This window comes from Arctopsyche grandis, chromosome 8 (genome assembly GCF_051622035.1).
Source record: "Arctopsyche grandis isolate Sample6627 chromosome 8, ASM5162203v2, whole genome shotgun sequence".
In the NCBI taxonomy this organism is placed as follows: domain Eukaryota; kingdom Metazoa; phylum Arthropoda; class Insecta; order Trichoptera; family Hydropsychidae; genus Arctopsyche; species Arctopsyche grandis.
Window position 1 is genome coordinate 12414965 of NC_135362.1, and position 26229 is coordinate 12441193.

Sequence of the window (26229 nt, forward strand, 5' to 3'; positions counted from 1 at the left end):
TCTCAAATACATTTTATGTGGAATGGTTTTAACTTAACTCGTAATTTATACATATCCTAAGGAGACAGCAATTTAATTGCACAGCTAAGAGTAGAAATGAAATGATGTTAAATAACACGTATTTTATTAAATGTTAACATGTTTGAATCTGCTTTTTTACTGAAAATCTATGTAGGTATATACATATATGTATATTATATTTAAATTTAAATTTTCATTTACTATACATACATAAGTAGCCCATTTTTAATGCCAAACTCTTTACTGTAAAGATTATTTTCATTCTATTATATCTGTCAATGAAATACAGAATAAATAAATACATTGATTAAAATAGCCTACTTTTTTCATTTCAAACCACATACAATACCATAGCTTTTTTTAGAAGCCATTCAGTTGTAAATTTATATAAATATATTCTTATTATACATCATCGTCATTGCTGAACAAAGACCTCTCCAACATGCTTCCGTTCGTCTCTGTTTTGGGCAACTCTTATCCATCCCATCCCACACATTTATTCTAATAAAGTTTTTCTAAATAAGCTTGGCTAAACTCATCTTCAAAAAATGATTTTAGAACGATGGGAGAGTTTTCGATAGATAAAAATATGCTTTACGTGGTTTGCGAAGGGGAAAGAATCACAGAATCGCAGAATGATAAAGCGGGAAAGTACCCGTGTAAGTGTGTGTAATAGTGTATGTAAATACGAGTATCGAGTGTGAATGGAGCCGTCCACACCAACGATATTACAGTTCCCATATTGCAACTTGCGGTTGCTATTTAGGAACTGGTTATGGAAAATATCGTAAGTAATATCGTTGGTGTGAACGCAGCCAATATGTATGCTCAGTGCTGCCAGGTTGCCTCCACTCACGGAGCTGCCACGCCATATCTTGTCAGAGGAAATGGTTCGGTGATTACTAGTCAAATGTGAACCGGTCACAGGACAACCGGTCGCTCTAGATCGGTCACACGTGATCACCCGTCACACTAAAAACTGGTCACGAGAAAACTGGTTGACCGATTTTAGGGTTTGACCAGTTTTCTCGTGACCAGTTTTAGGGTGTGACCAGTTTTCTCGTGACCAGTTTTAGTGTGACGGGTGATCACGTCTGACCGATTTAGAGCGACCGGCTGTCCTGTGACTAGTTCACATATGACTAGTAGTCCGTTTACCAGAGGAAATATAGTAAATAGTACAGACTGCGTGATATTAGTTTTCTCGTGACCACTTTTTGGTCACGAGAAAACTAATGCATGGTAAACGGTACTATGTATATATAATATATATCAGTGGCATGCGGTGAAATTATATTTCATTTTGTCATACAGCCTTGTTTAATGTGCGCGCGCAGAAACGGGAGGAAAAGCCTGTTCCTCTTGTTCCTGATGTATCCTGCTCGCGCAAATTAAGTGAGGATGTACGACGGGGGGGAGAGAGACCGCACGCCACTGATATATATATTTATAAATATATATATATATATATATATATATATATATATATATATATATATATATATATATATATATATATATATATATATATATATATATATATATATGTAGGGATGATTTTTAAACGAGCCGGGATAGAGTGTGGGTGGTATGCATGGGAGAGACCGGATGCGTGTTGTTATGGTCACTTGTTGGAGAACGAGCCCGAAGACATGTGTTAATAAATACATAGTTCTGACTTAATCTGCGTTTCACTTGGAATCCTTCACATCCGGATCCCATATTTGGGGGCTCGTCCGGGATGCCCGAAGACATTCGAGTGACAGCCAGGAGCGGTCAGACGACGACGCGGAGTTTTGACAGTTGAGGTTAGGACGCGCGCGCGATGACGAGAACGCATACGAGCATAAAGGCGAAGCCCGTGACGTGGGTGACGTCACGTCAGCGAACACGCCACACGACGATGATGATATCCAAGACGATAACGCCATTGTCAGCGTCAGTTGTACGTCGGCTAACTGTCGTGGAGATGCAGAGGTTCACGGACTTAGACGAAGATGATGACGACGAGGATGAAGAGGAAGAAGAAGACGAAGTGCCATATTTTGACAGAGACCAATTCGAGACTTACGCGCCACGGTTTAAGGGGATCGGCGGTGTGCCAATCAGCCAGTGGATTGAGCGCATGGAAGAATTTGCGAAGTTCTTCCACTGGACGCCCCTGCAGCAACTGGTCTACGGGAGAGTATATTGCGTAGGAACAGCGAGAATGTTCCTGGATTCAGAAGGGATAATTAGATCATGGACTATCCTTAAGCAGAAGCTGATAGAAGAGTTCCAGTGGGATGACGAAGAGCTCGTCTTTGAAGAACGAGAAATGCTTGCTCAAGCAGAGCCCATTGACTCCGATTCAAGTGGGGCCGGTGAAACACCAAAGATGTCAAACGGTACACAGCAGTGGCGGCTCGTGATAATTTTTAGTGGCGGGGCTGCACTGAAAAGATGTCTAAAAAATGTCACTATAATTATTCTATCATGTCATTACAGGACAAAATAAGCACAATTTTTGGCGTACGACCACTTACTTACATGTGGATTTAAGTATTATTGAAAAAAAAACTAGCAAAATTCACCACCCATTAAAGGGGTGCGTCCAAACGCGGTGAAGATTTCGAAAAATACGCTGGTACTCCAGTAAGATTGCTAACAAAATTCGTTCTTGCTGGTTTCGCGACGCGGATTAAAAAAAACCCCAAAACCTTTCAAAAACTTAACCCCCTAATTCGTTACAAAAAACATTAGCCTGTTGACAATGCATCGATACATCGGTTGTTTCATCTGCCATAACAGCTAGATAAGTTGCGTTTTTTATTTCAGCACTTATTTGTTCCCTACACACGTTCAAAATACAATCTAAAAGTTAATTTTGAATAGTTTTTGATGTCCCTTTAAAAACCGAAGAAGTTTGAAAATGTTTTTTTAAAGAATCGTCGAAATTTTGTGAATATTCTAGAAGCCCCCGAAAAACTCCAGAATTTTTTGAATTATCTGTTTCATCGTGTCCCCTCATTGGCATTTCAAATTTACCGCAAAATTTAACGCAATCAATAATTTTAAATAAAACATCCCGATTTTTTTTGACGTTTTCGTTATGCTTATCTATTTCCCGCCGACAAGCTTCCCAAAATCGTGAGATTACACACATTTTTTAAGTGTTCGACACTTCCCTCGTGTTTTTAAATTTATCGTTTAAATGTTTTAAGTCAATAACTCCTGTTTTCGTCCAAGATGCTTCGCCTGGCGACTCGCCTCCAAACAAAAGACACGGATAACAAAATAACGCGTTTTTTTCTGTACATCTCGTTAACCAATTGTATTTTTTATAAATGTCTGGATTAAATTTTCGCGAGTAACTAAAAGATCTACTAGTTGCAGGCTGTGAAATAATTAAATTGGGCGTGAGGCAGCCTAATGCTTTTATAGCGACTTTTTCGGTAAGTTCTAGTCGCGAAAAGTGCAAATTTTGTAAATATTTTACTGAATTCTTTTGTTCTTCCATTTTTAAAAGAAAAAAAATCTTAATATATTTAAATAAAAATTACGAGAAAATGTTAAACAGATTTGAAAAAAGTTTGCTGTTATCAAAATGAAAACGACTCACCGAAGATTTGATGAGGGCTCGTACACAACCAATTAAGAGTAACGAAAACGAATAAAGCTGTGATCGTGCGATTCAACTAATCAAATGTAAGATCAAGCGCGCGAAATCTTAAACAAACTGACAGATGAATGTCGTTTAACAGGCGAAGGCTGCCGACTGTCCAGCCCAAAACGACAGAGTGAGTGAAAGAGAAAGAGCTATCTGCAGTTGCAAATAGCTCTTTCTCTTTCTCGTTCCGAAACTCCGGGCTGCGCAGCGTTCAGCTCGGCGCTGTAACACTTTACAGCCAGTACAGCAACATTTTAATTCATCTGTCACCATACAAGTTAGTGGGGTCTTCGAAACGGTCAACATTACTTACAATATCACCCTTTTGGATATGGGTGATATTGTAAGTAATATTTACTCTGTCGAAGGCCCCAATAGTTAAGTCCATCCAACTAATAAAAAAAATATCATTAATAAATAAAATATTAAATATATATCTTAGAATTTTATAGGAGGGGCTGCAGCCCGGCAGCCCATTAGGACGAGCCGCCACTGGTACACAGCCTGCAGCATCGCCGTCTCAAACTACTTTAGACGCTTCTTCAGTGCGACTAGACACGGGTGAAACAGATGTGACTAAATCACAAGAAGAAATAAGAGAACCAGTCAGTATTCTAATACAAGAAGAAATAAGAAAAAAAGTCAGTATCCCGGGTGCCGCCCTGTTGGGTAGCCCCATAACAGAATCCGTTGTGAAATTTGTTAATAAACCGTGTGTTTTGATGGAGGTTAACTTAGAACGGAGTCTGCCGAGGAGAAAAAAAGAGCAAGAGATGAGGGATCGTAAGAAAGTGTGGCAACAGGCATGTAAAAGACCTTTGCAGCAACGGGCTTCACGAGAGATGTCTGCTCAAGCAGAACTCATTGTTTCCAATAATGAAGAGGACGATGCGAACATGGCTGATGGGGACACGGTCGATTGGGCGCCCAGGACGATTGGGCGATCAGTGTTACTCGCCACTGCGACAATTGGACGACGAGACTGGCGGACACTGCGTCAATTGGGCCCTGCGTCAATTGGGCGCCCATCGCACTGGGCGATCATCGACTGGCCGACGGCGACCGGACGACCAGGGCGCGTGGGCGACCACCGACACGGCCCGCTGGTGAAGTGGTCGCCAAGCTTACGTAAACTCTGCGTTTTGCAAGGAACGACCGCGAACGGAGCGTTATAGGAATTTCCGATGCACTGACAAATATTCTACCTACATACATATGCTTTATACCGCTTTATTTTTCGTTTCAGTTTTACCAATTTTTCGTAACAACACGAATCATACTATTAATTTTTTTCGCTATATTATATTACATTTGCTGGAATTTTATATTAAACGTACTTTTATAAATACATGTGTAGCACCTTTTCACAAAAAATAATTGTAAGATGACAAATCATATGTACCTACATATTCTCCAAAATAATATAAAAGAAAAATGATCGATTGAATCTTTCGCGCAGTGCTTTTAGTTTTTTTTCAAATGGACACACTTTTTTTTCTTTTAAATGTTATATTTCAGTTTTATCAATTGGATAAATTCACACTCTATTCTCAATTTTCTCAACACTGTATTAGTTATACATAATAACAAAATATTTTCTAATAGCGATTCTCAAAGTTTTCAAGATTATATTTTTTTTCAATGATGAAATACGTTTACGAAAAAAAAGCGCATACTTAAATTCGTTCGCGGAGCTCGAATAATTTTTTTCGGCTTTTCCCATAATTAAATTATTACATCGTTTACGATTCGCAGAGGCAATTCTCGAAAAAAATAGCTTTTTAAAGTAATTTTAAACATCTCCCGTTCTATGGTTATTGTTGAAAATTACATTGAGCCACAAAAAATCACGTTTTTTAGTTACCAGAGCGGAGACTAACCAATCTTTATTAACTTTGACCCACTGAATTCGAATATGATATTGATTTTTGCTGGTTGGTGATTGTTTACGAGATATGAGCGTTTAAAAAAATGCTCGATTTTTACAGTTTTTTGGCTTTTGCGGTCTTTAACTCAAAACCTAGTATTGCTGTGCTCAAAGTGAGTATTGGAATCAATAGTCAGATGTTTTTCCTATTGATTGTGATATTGCATTGCTTTAAAATACTTATAATTAATTGTCTAGCGAATTTTAAAAGTCAAAAAAATATTTTTTTTACGGATTTTTTCTCCGTGCTATTTTGCATTTATTTGGCAATTTTTTTATTTCACCTCGTTTATAAGGATTGGTTTTCTATTTCAATATTTTTTATTTTTATCTAAACGTACTAACTCGAGCGGTAATTGCAATTTAAATGCTTTCGTTTTTGTTGCTCAGTGTTATTATAGTCACATTAAAATCTATATGATAGTTTATAGTAATTAAGGCTCATTTCGTTTATCAATAATTTAATAAGGTATATTTTTACTAATTAATATCTTTCGCTTTTGTAAATTCGAAACATACATACATATGTATAACGAATTATGTTTACATCTATAACTGTCATCCAGCGCTCATCTGTTCATCTAATGTATAATTTCTTTAATAATATTTTATGCGTATAAAATATTACAAAGACCTTACAAGAAATTATATATTTTCAAATATTTGGACCGAATGAACGAACTCATTCAAAACGTTTTTTTTTTACTATGAGTGGCAGTTTTATTGCCTAAAGATAAATAATACCGCGTCTCATAGGCTAGGCTAGAGATGCTCTGCAAGTCATTTTGATAAAAGAGTTCTCAAAACGACTTTTGACAACTGTTTCTCGAACTACTTTTTTTCTTGATTGTTTTACATGACATGTTATACATACATACATATGTAAGGTTTTTCAACGGGTTTTTGCGGTATCATAAATTCATGGCCCTCAAATTTGGTTTAAAATAATGCAATGACGTAAATGATTTTATACCCTTTATCCTTTTATTAAATTCAAATTATTCTGAAATGGTTTTCATCGTTTTTTCAAAACCTCTCCGATAAAATAAACGTTTTTTATTCCAAAAAAAATGGCAAAGTTTCAAAGCGATCGGAAAAGTTTTAGGAGGTTTGTCCAAAACTAAGATAAACCTTGTAATTTTCAAATGTTATAATTAGCATGGAAATAATTTTTTCAATGTATGTATGTGTGTGTTGTATGAATGTACATACATATGTACATATGTTATTTTGAAAATTTTCAATTTAATATTTATTTTCATTATTCATCAATGAAAAGTAAATCAAAAAACTTTATTAATACTATGATTTGATGAATATACTAAATACTGGCGATTCTAGAATTGATATAATGTTGAGAGTTACAAATTTTACACGTTTTGGATTTTCGTAAGATTAAAAATAAGCACCAATCACACGGTTGATCCCATATTTTTTAAGATCATCGAAAGCCGATGCAATTCGCGCTATTATATAAGTATTTATATTTTTATTTTTGAACATTTAATTTGTACGAATATTTTTTACGTAAATTTGTACGAATATCGATTTTTATATTTTCGGGGCAATGAGAGAATTTGTTCGCAGAAGGACCAAAGAGGCATTGTATTGCATTAAGACGATTGTATCGTAAAAATATCAAATATTATGTTCTTCCCCTTTTTTTTGTCGAAGGGATCGGTACCTGAAGGGATCGGTCCAAAATATCATCTAATGTTGAATGAATCACTGTTAGAAAATATTTTGTAATTATGTATAACTATTACAGTGTAGTACAAAATTGAGAATAGGGTGTGAATTTATCCAATTGATAAAACTGAAATATAACATTTAAAAGAGAAAAAAGTGTGTCCATTTGAAAAATGTTTGCAATTTTGGGACCGACCATTTATTTCATTGTTTTGGTAGGTAATCGTAAAACCTGCTTCGAGAAGAAAAAAAAATACTGAATGAAAATCGACGGATTGATTGCAAAATTATTTAAGGCTCATTTCGTATTTACTTACCTATTATACAGTTCACATGGTTTTTAATATCTATTGCTTTTGTAAAGTAGCAACATACATACATACATATGTACATATGTACGTGTATAACGAATCATGTTTACATCTACATATGTATAACGGTCATCCAGCACTCATCTGTTTATCTAATACAGCGGTTCAGATTTCAAATTTCCAGCAAGAAATTGTAAAAGTAAATCACTTGATCAGTGATATATTAATAATATTAATAATAATTTGAATACGATATTGAAAAAATAATATTGGAATTAATTAAAAAAGGTCGAATAAAACGGGTCGATTTATGAGTTTCTAGAATTGACTACATACCAGCAATTCTAAAATTAATTTAATGTAAATAAATAAATGTCTTTGAATACAAATTTTACATATTTTGGAATTTCGTAAGATTAGGAATAAGCATTTATTACGGTTGATCCACATTTTTTATATATGTGTTATATATATGTGTTATATATATGTGTTATATATATGTGTTATATATATGTGTTATATATATGTGTTATATATATGTGTTATATATATGTGTTATATATATGTGTTATATATATATATATATATATATATATATATATATATATATATATATATATATATATATATATATATATATATATATATATATATATATATATATATATATATATATATATATATATATATATATATATATATATATATATATATATATATATATATATATATATATATATATATATATATATATATATATATATATATATATATATATATATATATATATATATATATATATATATATATATATATATATATATATATATATATATATATATATATATATATATATATATATATATATATATATATATATATATATATATATATATATATATATATATATATATATATATTTGTATATATATATATATATATATATATATATATATATATATATATATATATATATATATATATATATATATATATATATATATATATATATATATATATATATATATATATATATATATATATATATATATATATATATATATATATATATATATATATATATATATATATATATATATATATATATATATATATATATATATATATATATATATATATATATATATATATATATATATATATATATATATATATATATATATATATATATATATATATATATATATATATATATATATATATATATATATATATATATATATATATATATATATATATATATATATATATATATATATATATATATATATATATATATATATATATATATATATATATATATATATATATATATATATATATATATATATATATATATATATATATATATATATATATATATATATATATATATATATATATATATATATATATATATATATATATATATATATATATATATATATATATATATATATATATATATATATATATATATATATATATATATATATATATATATATATATATATATATATATATATATATATATATATATATATATATATATATATATATATATATATATATATATATATATATATATATATATATATATATATATATATATAACACATATATATAACACATATATATAACACATATATATAACACATATATATAACACATATATATAACACATATATATAACACATATATATAACACATATATATAACACATATATATAACACATATATATAACACATATATATAACACATATATATAACACATATATATAACACATATATATAACACATATATATAACACATATATATAACACATATATATAACACATATATATAACACATATATATAACACATATATAAAAAATGTGGATCAACCGTAATAAATGCTTATTCCTAATCTTACGAAATTCCAAAATATGTAAAATTTGTATTCAAAGACATTTATTTATTTACATTAAATTAATTTTAGAATTGCTGGTATGTAGTCAATTCTAGAAACTCATAAATCGACCCTATTCGACCTTTTTTAATTAATTCCAATATTATTTTTTCAATATCGTATTCAAATTATTATTAATATTATTAATATATCACTGATCAAGTGATTTACTTTTACAATTTCTTGCTGGAAATTTGAAATCTGAACCGCTGTATTAGATAAACAGATGAGTGCTGGATGACCGTTATACATATGTACATATGTAGATGTAAACATGATTCGTTATATATATATATATATATATATATATATATATATATATATATATATATATATATATATATATATATATATATATATATATATATATATATATATATATATATATATATATATATATATATATATATATATATATATATATATAACCGTCGTCGGACTTTATTAAGGTCTTTTCACACATAACAGCACTACACGTTTTCAGCACTGCACGACTTCGTTTCAAATAAGTCATTTTATTTCATTTCTATTCATATCTACCTACACGCCACGGTCACGCAACGGTCGCGCCACGTTTACAGCACTTTGGCCGGGTGTAAGGCAAAATCGGCTTACTTATACTGTACGGACGCCAAGGGTTCTCATTCGAGATGCCACCTGATGTCGTGATGTTTGTATAGCTCGTGGTAAAGCGTGGGCGAATGCCTTTCTCCGGTGTCTTCCTTCGTCATCTGTGGTCTGGTCTCTGCTGATGGCTGCTCTGCTCTCTGTCTGGTAATTGGACTATTCGTCACATTGGGGTGGTCACAAAGACAATTTTTGCCACGAAAATCGCGAATACACAATATTTGGCCCTCAAGTTCTCGTTACTATGATAGTTATCGTTAGTATGATGGACTTTTCGGCAGCCAGATGTTCCGTTATAGAGATTTTAGTGACTTTGTGACGAGTAATTTGTGACCAGTAATCACCGAACCCTCTGTCTCCCTCTATCGAACCGTGTGCGTAGGTGTGAGTGTGATGCGGGGAGATGGAAAATGGTGGGAGATTTATATAATGAAAACAGGTTGTAAATCTGTATTTGAGCAACTGTATTTTAAGTTTAAATGTACAGAGAGCAAGCAGGGGGGAAGGGGGGGAGTTCGTATTCAAATAACACGTGGTGCAGCTTGAGGTTATGCACCAAGCACGCGTGTCTGAGTTGTCTGCCTTCGGGACGGAGACAAACCAGGCTTCCTCAATACACCCCGGACGAATACTGGAGCTGGTATCGTCAAACATCACCAATCTTGAACTGGTGATTCGGGATCGAGGAAACGAGCCGCGAGTTATATTTACGCGGCGACGGTTGGCGCGGAAGTGTTGGCTAGTCGCTCGCAGGGCGGCCAGCACAGGTAAACATAGGTTTCGTGGGTCGTAAACTGACCATCAGACACTTGGTCTGAACATATACATTACAGGCCATGACGATACATGATGACGTAGCTACGAATGCACGTGTATGCATTCATATTGCAAGTACTCGACAATACGACGTAAGCAATATTGCACCGTATCGTCATGGCCTGTAATGTATAAGTAAGCCGATTTTGCCTTGCACTCGGCCAAAGTTCTGTAAACGTGACGTGACCGCGACGCGTAGGTAGATACGAATAGAAATGTAATAAAATGACATATTTGAAACGGAGTCGTGCAGTGCTGAAGCCGTGCAGTGCTGTTAAGTATGAACAGACCTTAAAATGAACGGGTTTGGTGCAAACGATCAAAAAGCGCCAGACGGATTAAACCACAGATTAACTGGATGGCTGCTTTAAACGCAATTCTCGACTTCACGAATGAAAAATTGCACATCAGATGACGAGTAACCTTTCGATGTGCACAGATGCAATTATTAAAATTGAGTTGGATCTTTCTGGCGAGTTTTTGATAATTTAATAAGGAAAAATTCGGAACTAAAGTATGGAGGATGTACGAATGAGACGACTGGCATGTTAATGCACGTGTTTATTATATGACAGCTGAAGACAGAGTGAGTAGCAGCTGTCCGAACCCAGCCGGGTTGGTCCCCACTCGCAGGAAGGCAACCAAACTCGACCATGTCGTATAAGCGAGCCGCCACATCACTCCCCCCCCAGCATCAGCGATACCAAAATTACAAAGAAACAAATTTTACAAAAGAAAAAAAGTTATTGTTACACAAAAAGCAAAAAAATTATTGAGTGGGGAGAAAAAAATTATGTTGACGTGGGTCATCCGCTGTGTACATAGGTGTACCGCCCTGAATGGTCGGTAGATTCGAGGGCGGTGACGTCGCGAGCAGGACGGTGGGTGGTCCGATGGTCGCGCGATGCGATGCTGCGGCGGCGGCGCTCTTCCGAGGCTGATGTCGGTTGGTGGGGCGGCGGGGGCGGCAGGGGCATCGATGTGGTTGATGATACTCCGAGCTGGACTGTGAGTCGTTGTGGCTCGTGGAGGTGTTGTAGCGCTACCGCCCGTCTCGGCGTGACGACGCTCGTGGGGACGGACGGGGCCTTGATGATGATGATGATGATGATGGTGCTGAGGTGGTGTGTGATGAATCTTGTGGTGCTGGATGACCGTTCTATGTGTAGTGGATCGCGCATGACTCCACATCCAGCTGTCAAGATCGTCGTCTCATTCGCTCCCCCATTTTTTAAAGCACCTGTCATCGACGTTGGCTGGACGTCGGTAGGTAGGTAGGTAGGTAGGTAGCCGTGTCTGCTCGTTTATTGTCACCCGCGGGCCGCGACGCGCTCTGTTGATGGCGATGGGGGCGCGGCGGGTAGCTTCTCCCGCCTGACTCGGCGAGGCAGGGATGAGCGGCATGTTGAAATTGATCGAGGCTGCGTGGCTCGATGTCGGGGGTCACCAGTATGGAGGATGTACGAATGAGACGACTGGCATGTTAATGCACGTGTTTATTATATGACAGCTGAAGACAGAGTGAGTAGCAGCTGTCCGAACCCAGCCGGGTTGGTCCCCACTCGCAGGAAGGCAACCAAACTCGACCATGTCGTATAAGCGAGCCGCCACAAAAGTATCAGAAGCACAGAACGTATACAGGGTAGGTATGTCGGGACAACGGGTAGATTTCGCTTAGTGTAAGTGCGAGCAGTGCGCACGCATAAGGTACACGTGTCGTTAATCTGTGGTTCAGTCTGTCTGGCGCTTTTCGATCGTTTGCACCGCATCGAAAATGAACATACCCATACAAAATGTACCAAAGAATACTTTACGTACGGCCGGATACCTGCTGAAGTCGCTTCGTGCCGACTAGGTATGAACAGACCTTTACCCGAGAGACCGATATGTCGCAGGGTGTGGCCCGATACAATGTGACCCCATACAATGTGTATGGGATCGGTCATTTTGCAACTTTAGAACGACACGTCGTGTCAACCAAGTTGTTCGCGAGTTGAGCGGTGTGGCCTGGCCCTTCACATATGACTAGTAGTCCGTTTACTCTGTCAGAGACGCTGTCTAACCATCCGAGAAGGTTGGCAATCACTTTTGCATTTCACCTTGACAGTTTGTATGTCAAATCTAGCAGGTTACTACATATATACTTAACCGTTTAATCTTAATTCTGTATATGTTACCGTCAGTGTGTCACCGGTTCTCACATTAATCAATTTATGTAGCAATTATGCTCACTAGTAATTATACAATAGCGCTTGACAGTTGACATAATATAACCTCACTATTGTCAGTGAGGAAGAACTGAGAAATTCTGTTGAAATCAATCCAAAAGCTATTCAGGAACTTATAAGCTTCTTTCGTATCAAAAAAAAAAATCATTTAAATTGTTATTATAATTAAAAACAAAATTGATAAGGTATGTAACATTATAAGTATATTAAAATAAATGATGGAATAGTTGCTAAAAAGACGTTTGATATATCTGTACTGCTGAGAAATAACTGTGGAAAGCAGCGCCAAATCGATTTCACTTTTCGAGGTACTACTATTTTCCACCACTATAGTTTGAATGTTTTAAAAATTAAGTTTTCTCACTTGACATTAAAATAATAAAAAAACTTTTTTCTGACGCTAGTCGTATGCAACATGATTTCATACCACGAGGTGCCACTGTTGAAAACCCTGAAGATTATAATGGACGATACTTGAAGACAATACAAGAGCTGAACAGGGCGTGTAATCATACCCTATCAGTGAATGCCTGAATATTCATTGACCAGTCTTCAGCAGTTACATCGTGGAACTGGACATATTTCCTCGCTGATACCGGCCATGGCGTTCGATACGGATAAGTTTATCATGGAAATCCAAAACCGACCCGCAATATGGGACTCTACAGATCCTGTATACATGGATCGCTATAAAAAAAGTGCGAGTTGGGAGGAGATCGTGGAAATATTTGGCGGAGCAGAGCTGGATACTGAACAAAAGAAACAACAAGGTTAGTGTTTTCACAATTATATACATGTGTGTATATTTATTTAATGAATTCATCTATTTTGCCATGGAAGTACATTTTCATTCACAAAGTAGTCAGCAAACATATTTCGAGTTGAATGTGCAGTTTGTCCTCCTCTCGATAAATCTCTACCACCGTCTATTTCACTTTCTAAGCCTATTATTTGCAGAGTATCATCATATACATATCCATCTCGAGCACGTACGAAGTTATGCAAAACGCAACAAGTTTTGACAATACTTTTTGCTAAATCTATGTGTACATTCAACGGTTTGTGAAAAATTCTCCACTTGTTCGATAAAATAGCGAATGAACATTCTATGTATCGACGAGCTCTAGATAGTCTATAGTTGAATATATTTTTTTTATTACTGAGATGATTGCCTCCATATGGACGCATAAGATTTACTTGCAAACCGAACGCTTCATCACCTACGAATGCATATGGAAAAAGAGAAGGGTTACTTTCTGAAATGCTCGTCGGTTCAGGGATATTCAATGAACTATTTATGAGTTTATTAAAAAATGAAGTATTTTTTAAAATAGCAGAGTTGTTGGATTTTCCATATGAACCTACGTCGACGTAAATGAAGTTATAATTTGCATCACAAATAGCAAGCAAGACGATAGAAATATAATGTTTACAATTGTCAGACAGTGTTCTAGAATCCGAAGACCTATTTAGCATTATTTGTTTTCCGTCCACTGCACCAATGCAATGTGGAAAGTCAGCATGCCTCTCGAATCCAAGTGCGGTCTGCTTCCATTCATCTTCATTTGCTGGCAAAACTATGCATGATGCTAGATTTCGACATATCACTGTACACACTTCTCGGACTATTTCAGCTACTGTTGAGCGTCCGAGTCGATAGTAATAATGGATTTCCACGAACGAACAGCCGCTTCCGAGATACCTGCAAATAAAAAATATTTTCTTGTTTTAGGTTTGTTACTACTAACAAAATGGAGAGGTTTGAGGTCGAGCTATTCTAGAGAATCGAGACGCCAAAAAAAAATTATGTCTGGATCCGTAGATAGAAGAAGCGAGTATGTATACTTCAAACCGCTGCAATTTTTACAAAAAGTTTCGTCAATTAGAGATACTTCTGAACAGAATGAAATAGAAGACAATGGCTATATCGAGGGTGTAAAAACATCAGAAAATCAATTGGCTTCAGAGCCAGCACAGGATAAACCTATTGAACGAAAAAGTTATAAAAAAAAAAGGAAGCCAGTAAATGAAAGTGATCCATTCGTTGTGACCCTACAAAAGTCTATAGATACACGAGAACGTCAGCAGAAGGAAGAATCCGACGAAGATCGGATGTTTTTACTTTCCTTGTTAAAAACATTGAAGACAGTACCGCAAGAAAGAAAAATGAGCACGAAAATAAAGATCATGTCAATTTTAAACGAGGCAACACAGAATTATAATGCCTACAGCTCAAGTCCAAGACACCACGTCGAAAACTACGAGTACTCAAATAAACGCGTGAAAAGCCAAGAAGCCTCTCCACCAATTCTTAAACGGCTCTCATCATCTTATGACTGTCAATATAGTCAACCACCTTTGCCTCCAAACGATCCTCTTCGCACTCCAGTCGCTTCCCCAGCTACTTCATATATGTCAAACAATTCAGACAGTATGGTAGATCTGTATAATAATTAACAGATCTATCATACTATCTGTAAATAAATTGAAAATTAATGTATACTAGTGTTGTGATCGTTGAAATTTCAATGGGTGGTTTCGGAAACAATGTCTCATATTTTTTGTCTTTGTATTTTTATATTCATGTTTTTGTCTTTGTTTTTTGATATTCATGTTTTTTTCTTTGTAATTTTAATTACAAAACATTTTTGAATTTTTCTATTATTTTTTAATTGTCGTGTATAAATTGTATATATGTATATAAATTTTATTGAAATTCATCGAAATTGTTTATTATTTAAAATTAAACTCTTCATAAAAATAGATGCTAAATAGACGCTAACATTGAACATGCCCCAAAACGCTAAAATGGAAAATGAAAATACTAAAATTGACAAAATAAATGCCCAAAATACGTGTCTCTAATAACACTGAGCAACAAAAAATCACGTTTTTGAGTTACCAGAGCGGAGACTAGCCAATCTTTACTAAGTTTGACCCACTGAAATCGAATATGATATTGATTTTTGTTGGTGGGTGATCGTTTACGAGATATAAGTGTTTAAAAAAATCCGCGATTTTTACAGTTTTTTGGCTTTTGCGGTCTTTAACTCAAAATTTAGGATTGTTACGCTCAAACTGAGTATTGGAATCAATAGTCAGATATTTTTCCTATTAATTGTTATATTTCATTGCTTTAAAATACTTCTAATTAATTGTCTAGCGAATTTTAAAAGTCAAAAATGTTTTTTTACGGATTTTTTTTCCGTGCTATTTTTCATTTATTTGGCAAATTTTTTATTTCACCACGTTTATAAGGATTGATTTTCTATCTCAATATTTTTTCTAAACGTACTAACTAAAGCGGTAATTGCAATTTAAATGCTTTCGTTGTATATATGGTTGTATCGCGTAATATGTTAGGTGCAAGCGAGATGGCATATAATCCACCTCACACAATAAAGCGGTACGTTTAGATAAAAAAAAATATTGAGATAGAAAACCAATCCTTATAAACATGGTGAAATAAAAAATTTGCCTAATAAATGAAAAATAGCACGGAAAAAAAATCCGTAAAAAAAAATATATTTTTGACTTTTAAAATTCGCTAGACAATTAATTAGAAGTATTTTAAAGCAATGAAATATAACAATTAATAGGAAAAATATCTGACTATTGATTACAATACTCAGTTTGAGCGTAACAATCCTAAATTTTGAGTTAAAGACCGCAAAAGCCAAAAAACTCTAAAAATCGCGGATTTTTTTAAACGCTCATATCTTGTAAACGATCGCCCACCAACAAAAATCAATATCATATTCGAATTCAGTGGGTCAAACTTAGTAAAGATTGGCTAGTCTCCGCTCTGGTGTTTTTTTTTTGTTGCTCAGTAATTATCCAAATAATTTTTTTTTTTTTTTTTTATTGCAACTTACTTAATTAAACTTTTTCAGAATTTTTTTGTTAAAATGGGTTAAACGTTAATTTAAATTTATCTCTCACCATAACGACTTTCCAAATATTAAACAACAACATGTAAATTAAAACATAGAAACAAATAACATGTATGACCAAAAATATTTAAAAACCGATAAATTATCTATTTCTAATCCATAAAAATATTTTCAATATAATAACTCAAAAGATTTTGGAAAATAAATGAAAAAGTATTTCTTTTTGTTTTGTTTATTATTTATGATTTAAATGGGTTAAACGTTAATATAAATTTAGCTCTTACCGTAATGTCACAAGCAGCTTTTCTTCTGGACGAATAGACTTCCGTAGAGTAGTATCTTGTTTTGTGAGGTCATTCCTGCACATCGCCAACAATTCATCGAATGACGATATCGACATTCTAACATAGTTGAAGAATTTGTTGGGGCATTTCCTCAAGTCGTCATACAACGTGGTAAATACTCCAGAGAGACAGCGATGTGCGACGAAAGGATCGGTCCAAATCCTTTTCTTCTTCTTTTTTTCTACTTGCTTACGCCGATAATATAGCAAAAGTGCAATCTCTTCTACGTCCATCTAAAAATTGAGCGGAATCTTGGTCGCTTTTGGTCTATATTGAAAAACTATATAGTGAAAAAGCTATCACGTGTGGCAGCATCGTCAGATTTCTTGTCGAAATAAATCTTTTTCAGATATATATGTAAATATTTGAAAGTAAATAATCAATTAAACGTAATAGAAGACAATGGCTGGTAAAAATATAACATTCGTGTTCAAAATAAAGATACCCAAAGTTTGTTAAATCTATCGAGTACAAATAAACATTAATTTGAAATAACAACAATATATTAGCCAGCAGCATAGCTCGATCGTTAAGCTTCTTCCTAACACCAAGAGGCGTCGGGTTCGATCCCATGAGCTGACCTCGATTGAAAAGAATTTTTCTGAGTATATCTGTAGTGCTGCTGGGCGGACCTGGATATTTGTGACTCCTGGTCGATCATTTCCTATCAGAGTTTGCCAATTTTCTCTGATTTCATTGTTGAAACGATTCCCAATTAAAAATTGGCTAAAAATCCTTCCTACCTACTATGTCACCACTATTTGAGTATGATTAATGTACAATTCATAGATGTACAATTCATAGAAGATCTCGTTAATTTGCGAGTTTCAGTGTCTCGTAACAAAATAGTCAGTATCTCAAATAGCCAATCAGCTTCTGTTTCTCCGATTCCAGCCAAAAAGAATACCAGTTCACATTGTTCGTAAAAATATTGTAAGCAGTGGCGGCTCGTCCTAATGGGCTGACGGGCTGCAGCCCCTCCTATAAAATTCTAAGATATATGTTTAATAATACATTTAATATTTTATTTATTAATGATATTTTTTTATTAGTTGGATGGACGAACTATTGGGGCCATCGACAGAGTAAATATTACTTAGAATATCACCCATATCCAAAAGGGTGATATTGTAAGTAATGTTGACCGTTTCGAAGACCCCACTAACTTGTATGGTGACAGATGAATTAAAATGTTGCTGTACTGGCTGTAAAGTGTTACAACGCCGCGCTGAACGCTGCGCAGCCCGGAGTTTCGGAACGAGAAAGAGAAAGAGCTATTTGCAACTGCAGATAGCTCTTTCTCTTTTACTCACTCTGCCGTTTTGGGCTGGACAGTCGGCAGCCTTCGCCTATTAAACGACATTCATCTGTTAGTTTGTTTAAGATTTCGCGCGCTTGATCTTACATTTGATTAGTTGAATCGCACGATCACAGCTTTATTCGTTTTCGTTACTCTTAATTGGTTGTGTACGAGCCCTCATCAAATCTTCGGTGAGTCGTTTTCATTTTGATAACAGCAAACTTTTTTCAAATCTGTTTAACTTTTTCTCGTAATTTTTATTTAAATATATTAAGATTTTTTTTCTTTTAAAAATGGAAGAACAAAAGAATTCAGTAAAATATTTACAAAATTTGCACTTTTCGCGACTAGAACTTAACGAAAAAGTCGCTATAAAAGCATTAGGCTGCCCCACGCCCAATTTAATTATTTCACAGCCTGCAACTAGTAGATCTTTTAGTTACTCGCGAAAATTTAATCCAGACATTTATAAAAATACAATTGGTTAACGAGATGTACAGAAAAAAACGCGTTATTTTGTTATCCGTGTCTTTTGTTTGGAGGCGAGTCGCCAGGCGAAGCATCTTGGACGAAAACAGGAGTTATTGACTTAAAACATTTAAACGATAAATTTAAAAACACGAGGGAAGTGTCGAACACTTAAAAAATGTGTGTAATCTCACGATTTTGGGAAGCTTGTCGGCGGGAAATAGATAAGCATAACGAAAACGTCAAAAAAAATCGGGATGTTTTATTTAAAATTATTGATTGCGTTAAATTTTGCGGTAAATTTGAAATGCTAATGAGGGGACACGATGAAACAGATAATTCAAAAAATCCAGGAGTTTTTCGGGGGCTTCTAGAATATTCACAAAATTTCGACGATTCTTTAAAAAAACATTTTCAAACTTCTTCGGTTTTTAAAGGGACATCAAAAACTATTCAAAATGAACTTTTAGACTGTATTTTGAACGTGTGTAGGGAACAAATAAGTGCTGAAATAAAAAAGCAACTTATCTAGCTGTTATGGCAGATGAAACAACCGATGTATCGATGCATTGTCAACAGGTTAATGTTTTTCGTTATGAATTATGGGGTTAAGTTTTTGAAAGGTTTTGGGGTTTTTTTTAATCCGCGTTGCGAAACCAGCAAGAACGAATTTTTTTTAGCAATCTTACTGGAGTACCAGCGTATTTTTCGAAATCTTCATCGCGTTTGGACGCACCCCTTTAATGGGTGGTGAATTTTGCTAGTTTTTTTTTCAATAATACTTAAATCCACATGTAAGTGGTCGTACGCCAAAAATTGTGCTTATTTTGTCCTGTTATGACATGATAGAATAATTATGGTGACATTTTTTAGACATCTTTTCAGTGCAGCCCCGCCACTAAAAATTATCACGAGCCGCCACTGATTGTAAGCCCTTCGCCTGTGCAGTGAAAGTTGCAACCCACGTTGCCTTCAAGATACACTGCTTCGACAAACATCTTCTCGATAAATGTTTCTTCACTAATAATACCATTAACTCTCGATGTCAATACTAATGACAGTGTTGTTAATAACCCCTTTGAACCCACACGGTCAGTTATGAACACGATGTATACCAGCGCGGTCGTTCACGGCATTTTACACTTTTGCGTCGTAAAATAAAGGGATCACACAGGCCGGTCGTAAAACCTTTCGTTACACCTGGTTAGATGTTGGTGATGAATTTTAAGAAAGTCACACGAAATTAAATCAGTTCCTTTTGGAGTTTTGAGGGAACAACATCGAGCGCTTTTCGACTTACAGATATGTCGAAGAGAAAACATACGTAAGTTTTTTTTTATTTTTACATATTTTTTATTTATCTTTATGTTTCTAATACAGTAGGACTTATTGTATAATATGAATAAGAGAAATTGCGTTTACATATCTCATATTCCTGAAATAAAAAAATCAAAGTCGACGGAGTCGTATAAGACTCCTTGGGATAATGACACATATTTTTTTCCAGAGAATGCAACTTTACTACTGCAGAGATACTGGAAGAAATTGATAATTGGGACGAGTCTCAACTTCTGGATTCCATATACATATTACCACCCCAGGAAACTGGTGCAGAGACTGACGAAGATTCCGCCGATGAGGAAATATTCGATGCCAATCGACTAAATCACAATCAACTCAATGCACCCGTTGAAATTTCATTCAACAGAGTGGATGAAGAGAAAGAAGAAGTTGAAAAAATAAATAAAGGGAAACGACGAAAAGAAATATTGCGCAGCTGGGAGAAGGGCGACTTTTGAACCCGAAATCTCGTTTATGACATTTCTTCTTTTAAAAGGATGCACCCTTTTTTTTTGTTGACGATGTGTATATGTCACAATATACCTACGTGTGTTATGTTATGCGATTTTAAAATATCATTTTATCGAAGAAATGCGTGTTATTTTTAAAATTAATTTTATAAATTTCTTAACAATAAAATTACAAATAACCAGTGAGAAAGTATTATAACTGATTATGTGACTCCATTGTGATTTTTGTATTATTTTTTTATTCTATGTATGTTTTTTCCAAAAATGTAATAAAAAAAAAACATGTTTCATTAGCCCCAAAGGTCGTTCACGACACCACCCTGAAAAAAATTAAAAATGTTGAAAAATCAATTAATTATCCATCCCTATCCAATAAAAAATATTTCCCATGAAATAACTCAAAGATTTTGGAAAATAAACGAAAAAATAGTCCTGGGCACATGGGACTTGTGTTTTCACGCGAGCTCTGGGTTCAAATGGGTTAAAACGATACCTTCAACTATCAAACGCTCTTATGCTGATGCAGCTACATTTTCCTCTACTCCTGGAGTTAGTTCGCCTCATCTTGAAGGCAGATTATCCGTGGCGCAGGTAATAGTTTAATACTGCAGGCTGCTGCCCGCATAAAGTACTTACATACATGTCTTTTATAGTTCGGTGATTATTCCGCAAAAAGCGATCTCGAGATTTTCATTAAAATCTCGACTTGAAAATTCCATGCATCGAGAGCTACCCATGCGAACTATCATACTAACGAGACCTCGAGTACCCAATATTCCATATTCACGATTTTCATCCTGACACCACAACTAACATTATTGAACAGCATCTTAAATCAATAAGCATAAACTCCAACTGTAAGGCAACTAAATTAAATTGAAAAAATAATGACTACTTTTCCTTTAAAATTGCGGTTAATGAAGAGTGTTTTGATGAATTTTTGAACCCAAATATATGGCCAAAGCGTGTCGCTGTTTCTAAATGAAAATTTCGTAAGAACTATACACTCAATCAGCAGCGGGGTGTGCACAGAAAATCTTCAAGAGGGCTACAGTTTCTTGTAATAGGATATGAAAGAATCGGATGTGGGTCAGTGAATCATTTGTTTTATACTACCAAAATGTTAGGGGCCTTAACTCCAAAGCTTCAACTTGCTTATCTGCGGTGTTAGCGCAAGATATTGATTTAATTGCACTGACAGAAACTTGGCTCACCGATTCTGTGATGGATGCAGAAACTAGATACTTGGTGTTCCGAAGAGATGGTGGTTTTGGAGGAGGTGGTGTTATACTTGCTGTTCGAACTGATGCAATTAAATCTGCGCGTCATCTTCCTCACTTGGACACTATCGGAAAGCATCTTTGGGTTTTTATTGAGCTTTCCCATGAAACAATTTTTATATTTCCCTCCACCACAAACTTGAGTAATTTTTAATGCATTTTTTAAAAAGTTTCAAGAAGTTTGCATATGTACATACATATGAAAAATAAAAACATAATTATAGTGGGGGATTTCAATACTGAATCACTTAATTTAAATGATGAAATTTCATGTGTGTGAACTTTGGAAAATGGAAATCAGAACAACATTTAAGAAGGGTATTCACATGTGTGTAAAGAACTATAAGTAAATTAAATTAAAAATAAAAAGGGCTCAAAATTCATATCTGTAAATTAAAATGCAGTTAGTAAAGTCTCAAGCATATGCGTGATTGATTGGAAATGTACTTGACTCTATTGATTGAAAGATTTGACAAGACTTGATCGCTATATTGATTGATTGATATATGTATATATACATGACACGACCTCACTAAAACCAAGAAGTAGTCGACTTATACCTATACATTCTCTTAAGTCGTAAATGTAAGTAATTTTTTTTCCAATGTTTTAATAAATGATTTCAACGTGGATGATAGTGTTGGCATAATATTAGAATGACTTACACAAACACTGCACTCGTTTGTATAAGTCAAATCACTTAGATTTAAACACGGCGAAAGCTTTCGAAAGACGCATATGGGCTATATTTCAAAATGGCCAGTTAAAATATAGATAGTCTCTTTATTTTGATTTATAAAACGTAGTTTTGACAAATCTGCACGTGGCACATTTTACACTCGTTATTGACATACTTATATAAAAGTTAAATCATTTAGAATAATTCTAGGAACAGAGTAATCCACACCATATGGTAAAAAATCGATACTATCAGTATTTATTTTTTTAATACTTTTACTATAGGTATTGCAATTCTTAATGAGTACTATTATGAATAATTAGGTCGGATTTTGTCTTGAATGATTTTAAATAAACATCAAAATTGGACGGTTTTTCTCCAGAGTGGCATCTCATATGTCGCATAACGTTAAATTTTCTAGAAAATGATTTTAAACAAATATTACATTTGTGTGGCTTTACCCCAGTATGAATAAACATGTGCTCACTTAGGCAAAATTTTCTAGAAAATGATTTTAAACAAATATCACATTTATATAGCTTAACCACACTATGAGTACTAATATGAAAAATTATGTCAGATTTTGTTTTAAATGATTTTAAACAAATATCACAATTAAACGGTTTTTCTTCAGAGTGGCATCTCATATGTCGCATAAGGTTAAATTTTCTAGAAAATGATTTTAGACAAATATCACATTTTTGTAGCTTTGCCCTACTATGAGTACTAGTATGAATAATTAGGTAGGAATGTGTCTTGAATGATTTTAAACAAATATTACATTTGAACGGTTTTTCTACAGAGTGGCATCTCATATGTCGCATAAGAATAGATTTGTGAGAAAATGAATTTAAACAAATATCACATTTGTGTAGCTTTACCCTACTATGAGTACTAATATGAATAATTAGATCAGATTTCGTCTTCAATGATTTTAAACAAATATCACAATTGAACAATTTTTCTCGAGAGTGGCATCTCAAGTGTCGCATAAAATTAGATTTGTTAGTAAATGAATTAAAACAGATATCACATTTATGTGGCTTTACCCCGGTATGACTAGACATGTGCTCATTGAGGATCAATTTTTTAGAGAATGATCTTAAACAAATGTCGCATTTGTGTAGCTTTACCTTACTATGAGTACTCATATGAATAATTAGGTCTGATTTTGTCTTGAATGATTTTAAGCAAATATCACACTTAAACGGTTTTTCCTCAGAGTGGCATCTCATGTGTCGCATTAGGGTGGTTTTGTGATAATATGAATTTAAACAAATGTTACATTTGTGTGCCTTTATCCCAGTATGAACGCGCATGTGCGCATTTAGGTTAACTTTTTTAGAAAATAGTTTTAAACAAATATCACATTTATGTAATGTTACCCCAGTGTGAGCACTCATGTGTGCAATGATAGCTTGTTTCCTATTAAATTCCGGATTGTGATCAGGAGTTAACGATTTTTCTTTGAAATCAGCTTCAGAATATGTAGAGCACATCTTATCTAAAGCTTTTCGTAATGGTAATTCTTCCGTTGGAATCTCAATGGTGTCTATTATTTCTGCCATGTTATTGTCCGAAGTAATTTTTCCTCCACATGCCTACAAAACAAACCAAACGTTATACAATTGAATAAGTGTAACATTTTTTAAGTGTGATTAGATTTCATTTTAAATGTGAATTTGTATTTTCGATTAAATGAGTTTTGCTAGGAATCGTTTTAATGCACTCATATTTTTATTCACTTACCTCGCCGTTGTCTGACCACCTGGAAGTATTCGACGACAAATTAGTATCCAACTCAACCTCCCATGTTAGATCGTCTAGCAAAACTTCCTCCGTCTTAACATTCAAAGACTCGTCTGATCTCATTCTCGATGATTCGACACTCAAGTTTCGAAAGCTGTTGAGCGACTCCAGATTGTTAACACACGAATAGCATATCTTATCTGGCAGGTTGTCATCTTTCCTTACCTGCAAATGAGAAAGATATTGACGATTGCGAGGATAAAGGAATTAGCAATAGCAATGGTTCAAGTGTAACGTGACTAACCTGCAGCTGACAGCAGGCCCAAATGCGTTGCACCAAATGCGGTAGATGAGGATCATCGTGGATGGAAACGAGAGCCTCTGGTGGAGCAGAGCAGAGACAGAGTCTGCACTCCATCACGATCACGAACTGAATCCGACGAATCCCACTGATTTGCCCTCTATCGGCAACGATTTATATTTAATCTGACGTTTGGTGCCGAATGCCAACTACACAACTGTTACAACACAAAATATTATACAATTTTTAATCATAATTTCCATAAAAAAGAGGTATGGAAAAAATGGTAATTGGATTATTAGTCACATTGCAGTGGTCATAAAGACAATTTTTGCCATGAAAATCGCGAATACGCAATATTTGGCAGTCATGTTCTTGTTAGTATGATAGTTGGTAAATGGACTACTAGTTGTAGGCGGGGTAGGTATGTGTTGACCGTATCCCAGCCTAACGATACACTGTTGTGCTTGTTTTAATAAAGTTTTATTGTTTGCCTAAATATTGTACAAAGGTATTATATTTGGGCAAAAGTATGTCGTTCAGCGGTCTCTGGATATGGTAGAGTGTCGCTGGCTCGGCATTCGGCTATGTTCAGAAGGTCTCTGGATGCGGCAGTGTGTTGCTGGCTCGGCGTTCGGCTATGTTCGGAAGGTCTCTGGATACGGCAGTGTGTTGCTGGCTCGTTCGGCTGGTTGATCTTCCAAGTCCGCGTAGTGTAGTGGTGGCAGGTCAGGAGCTGGATGTCGACTGGTCTGCTGCTGTGTGTCGACGCTTGCTGCTGTGGGTCGACTGGCGTTGTTTGGGTTGTACCTCCTTTTATAGTGTTTCTGGTTGCTGGCTGTTGTTGATGCGTATGCGAGGAATGTGTTTTTGTCGATGGGGTAGACTTTTCTGGAACGATTGGCACCGTTCCGCTCGATGTAGTTTAATGGCTGCAGGTGTGCTTCGACTGGTTTGTTTCCGCTCGAGTGGTAGGGGTGGAGCTTTCTCGAAGGTTTTGGCACCGTTCCGCTTGAGTTTAGTTTAATGGCTGCAGGTGTGCTTCGACTGGTTTGTTTCCGCTCTACTGGTAGGGGTGGAGCTTTCTCGAAGGTTTTGGCACCTTTCCGCTTGAGTTTAGTTTAATGGCTGCAGGTGTGCTTCGACTGGTTTTGGGAATGTATTCTGCGTCGCAGTAAATGTCTT

At 34.7% G+C, this 26229-nt stretch overlaps 3 protein-coding genes across 4 annotated transcripts in view; all 3 read left to right on the plus strand.

Annotated features, from left to right (window-relative positions):
* Positions 1 to 10217, plus strand: part of rdgC (retinal degeneration C) — a 104777-nt gene extending 94560 nt beyond the window's left edge. Inside the window, exons 17-19 of the mRNA XM_077436659.1 lie at positions 788 to 916; positions 4399 to 4473; positions 10017 to 10217. Of these exons, the coding sequence (XP_077292785.1) occupies positions 788 to 916; positions 4399 to 4473; positions 10017 to 10217 (405 nt within the window). The remainder of the gene's footprint in view (positions 1 to 787; positions 917 to 4398; positions 4474 to 10016) is intronic.
* Positions 10218 to 12551: 2334 nt separating this feature from the next.
* On the plus strand, positions 12552 to 16067 carry LOC143915337 (uncharacterized). 2 transcript variants are annotated; one of them, XM_077435945.1, is made up of 3 exons: positions 12668 to 13527; positions 13624 to 13989; positions 14952 to 16067. In XM_077435945.1, exons 2-3 carry the CDS (start codon positions 13746 to 13748, stop codon positions 15674 to 15676), a joined length of 969 nt encoding a protein of 322 aa, XP_077292071.1. In that variant the 5' UTR covers positions 12668 to 13527; positions 13624 to 13745; the 3' UTR covers positions 15677 to 16067. The 2 variants fall into 2 exon arrangements, with proteins under 2 accessions (XP_077292072.1, XP_077292071.1); XM_077435946.1 differs by having other exon boundaries at positions 12552 to 13989; positions 14952 to 16031.
* A 1018-nt stretch (positions 16068 to 17085) lies between these two features.
* Positions 17086 to 23367, plus strand: LOC143915338 (uncharacterized). Its single transcript, XM_077435947.1, has 2 exons — positions 17086 to 18396; positions 20157 to 23367. Exon 2 carries the CDS (start codon positions 22119 to 22121, stop codon positions 22467 to 22469), a length of 351 nt encoding a protein of 116 aa, XP_077292073.1. The 5' UTR covers positions 17086 to 18396; positions 20157 to 22118; the 3' UTR covers positions 22470 to 23367.
* Positions 23368 to 26229: the final 2862 nt, after the last annotated feature.

Excerpts from the sequence above, each read along its gene's own strand:
- LOC143915337 (XM_077435946.1), top strand. The coding sequence starts at position 13,746 with ATGCCTGAATATTCATTGACCAGTCTTCAGCAGTTACATCGTGGAACT. Across the intron at positions 13,990-14,951 it reads TGAACAAAAGAAACAACAAG|GTTTGTTACTACTAACAAAA; the intron begins GTTAGTGTTTTC and ends TTCTTGTTTTAG.
- LOC143915338 (XM_077435947.1), top strand. The coding sequence starts at position 22,119 with ATGTGGGTCAGTGAATCATTTGTTTTATACTACCAAAATGTTAGGGGC.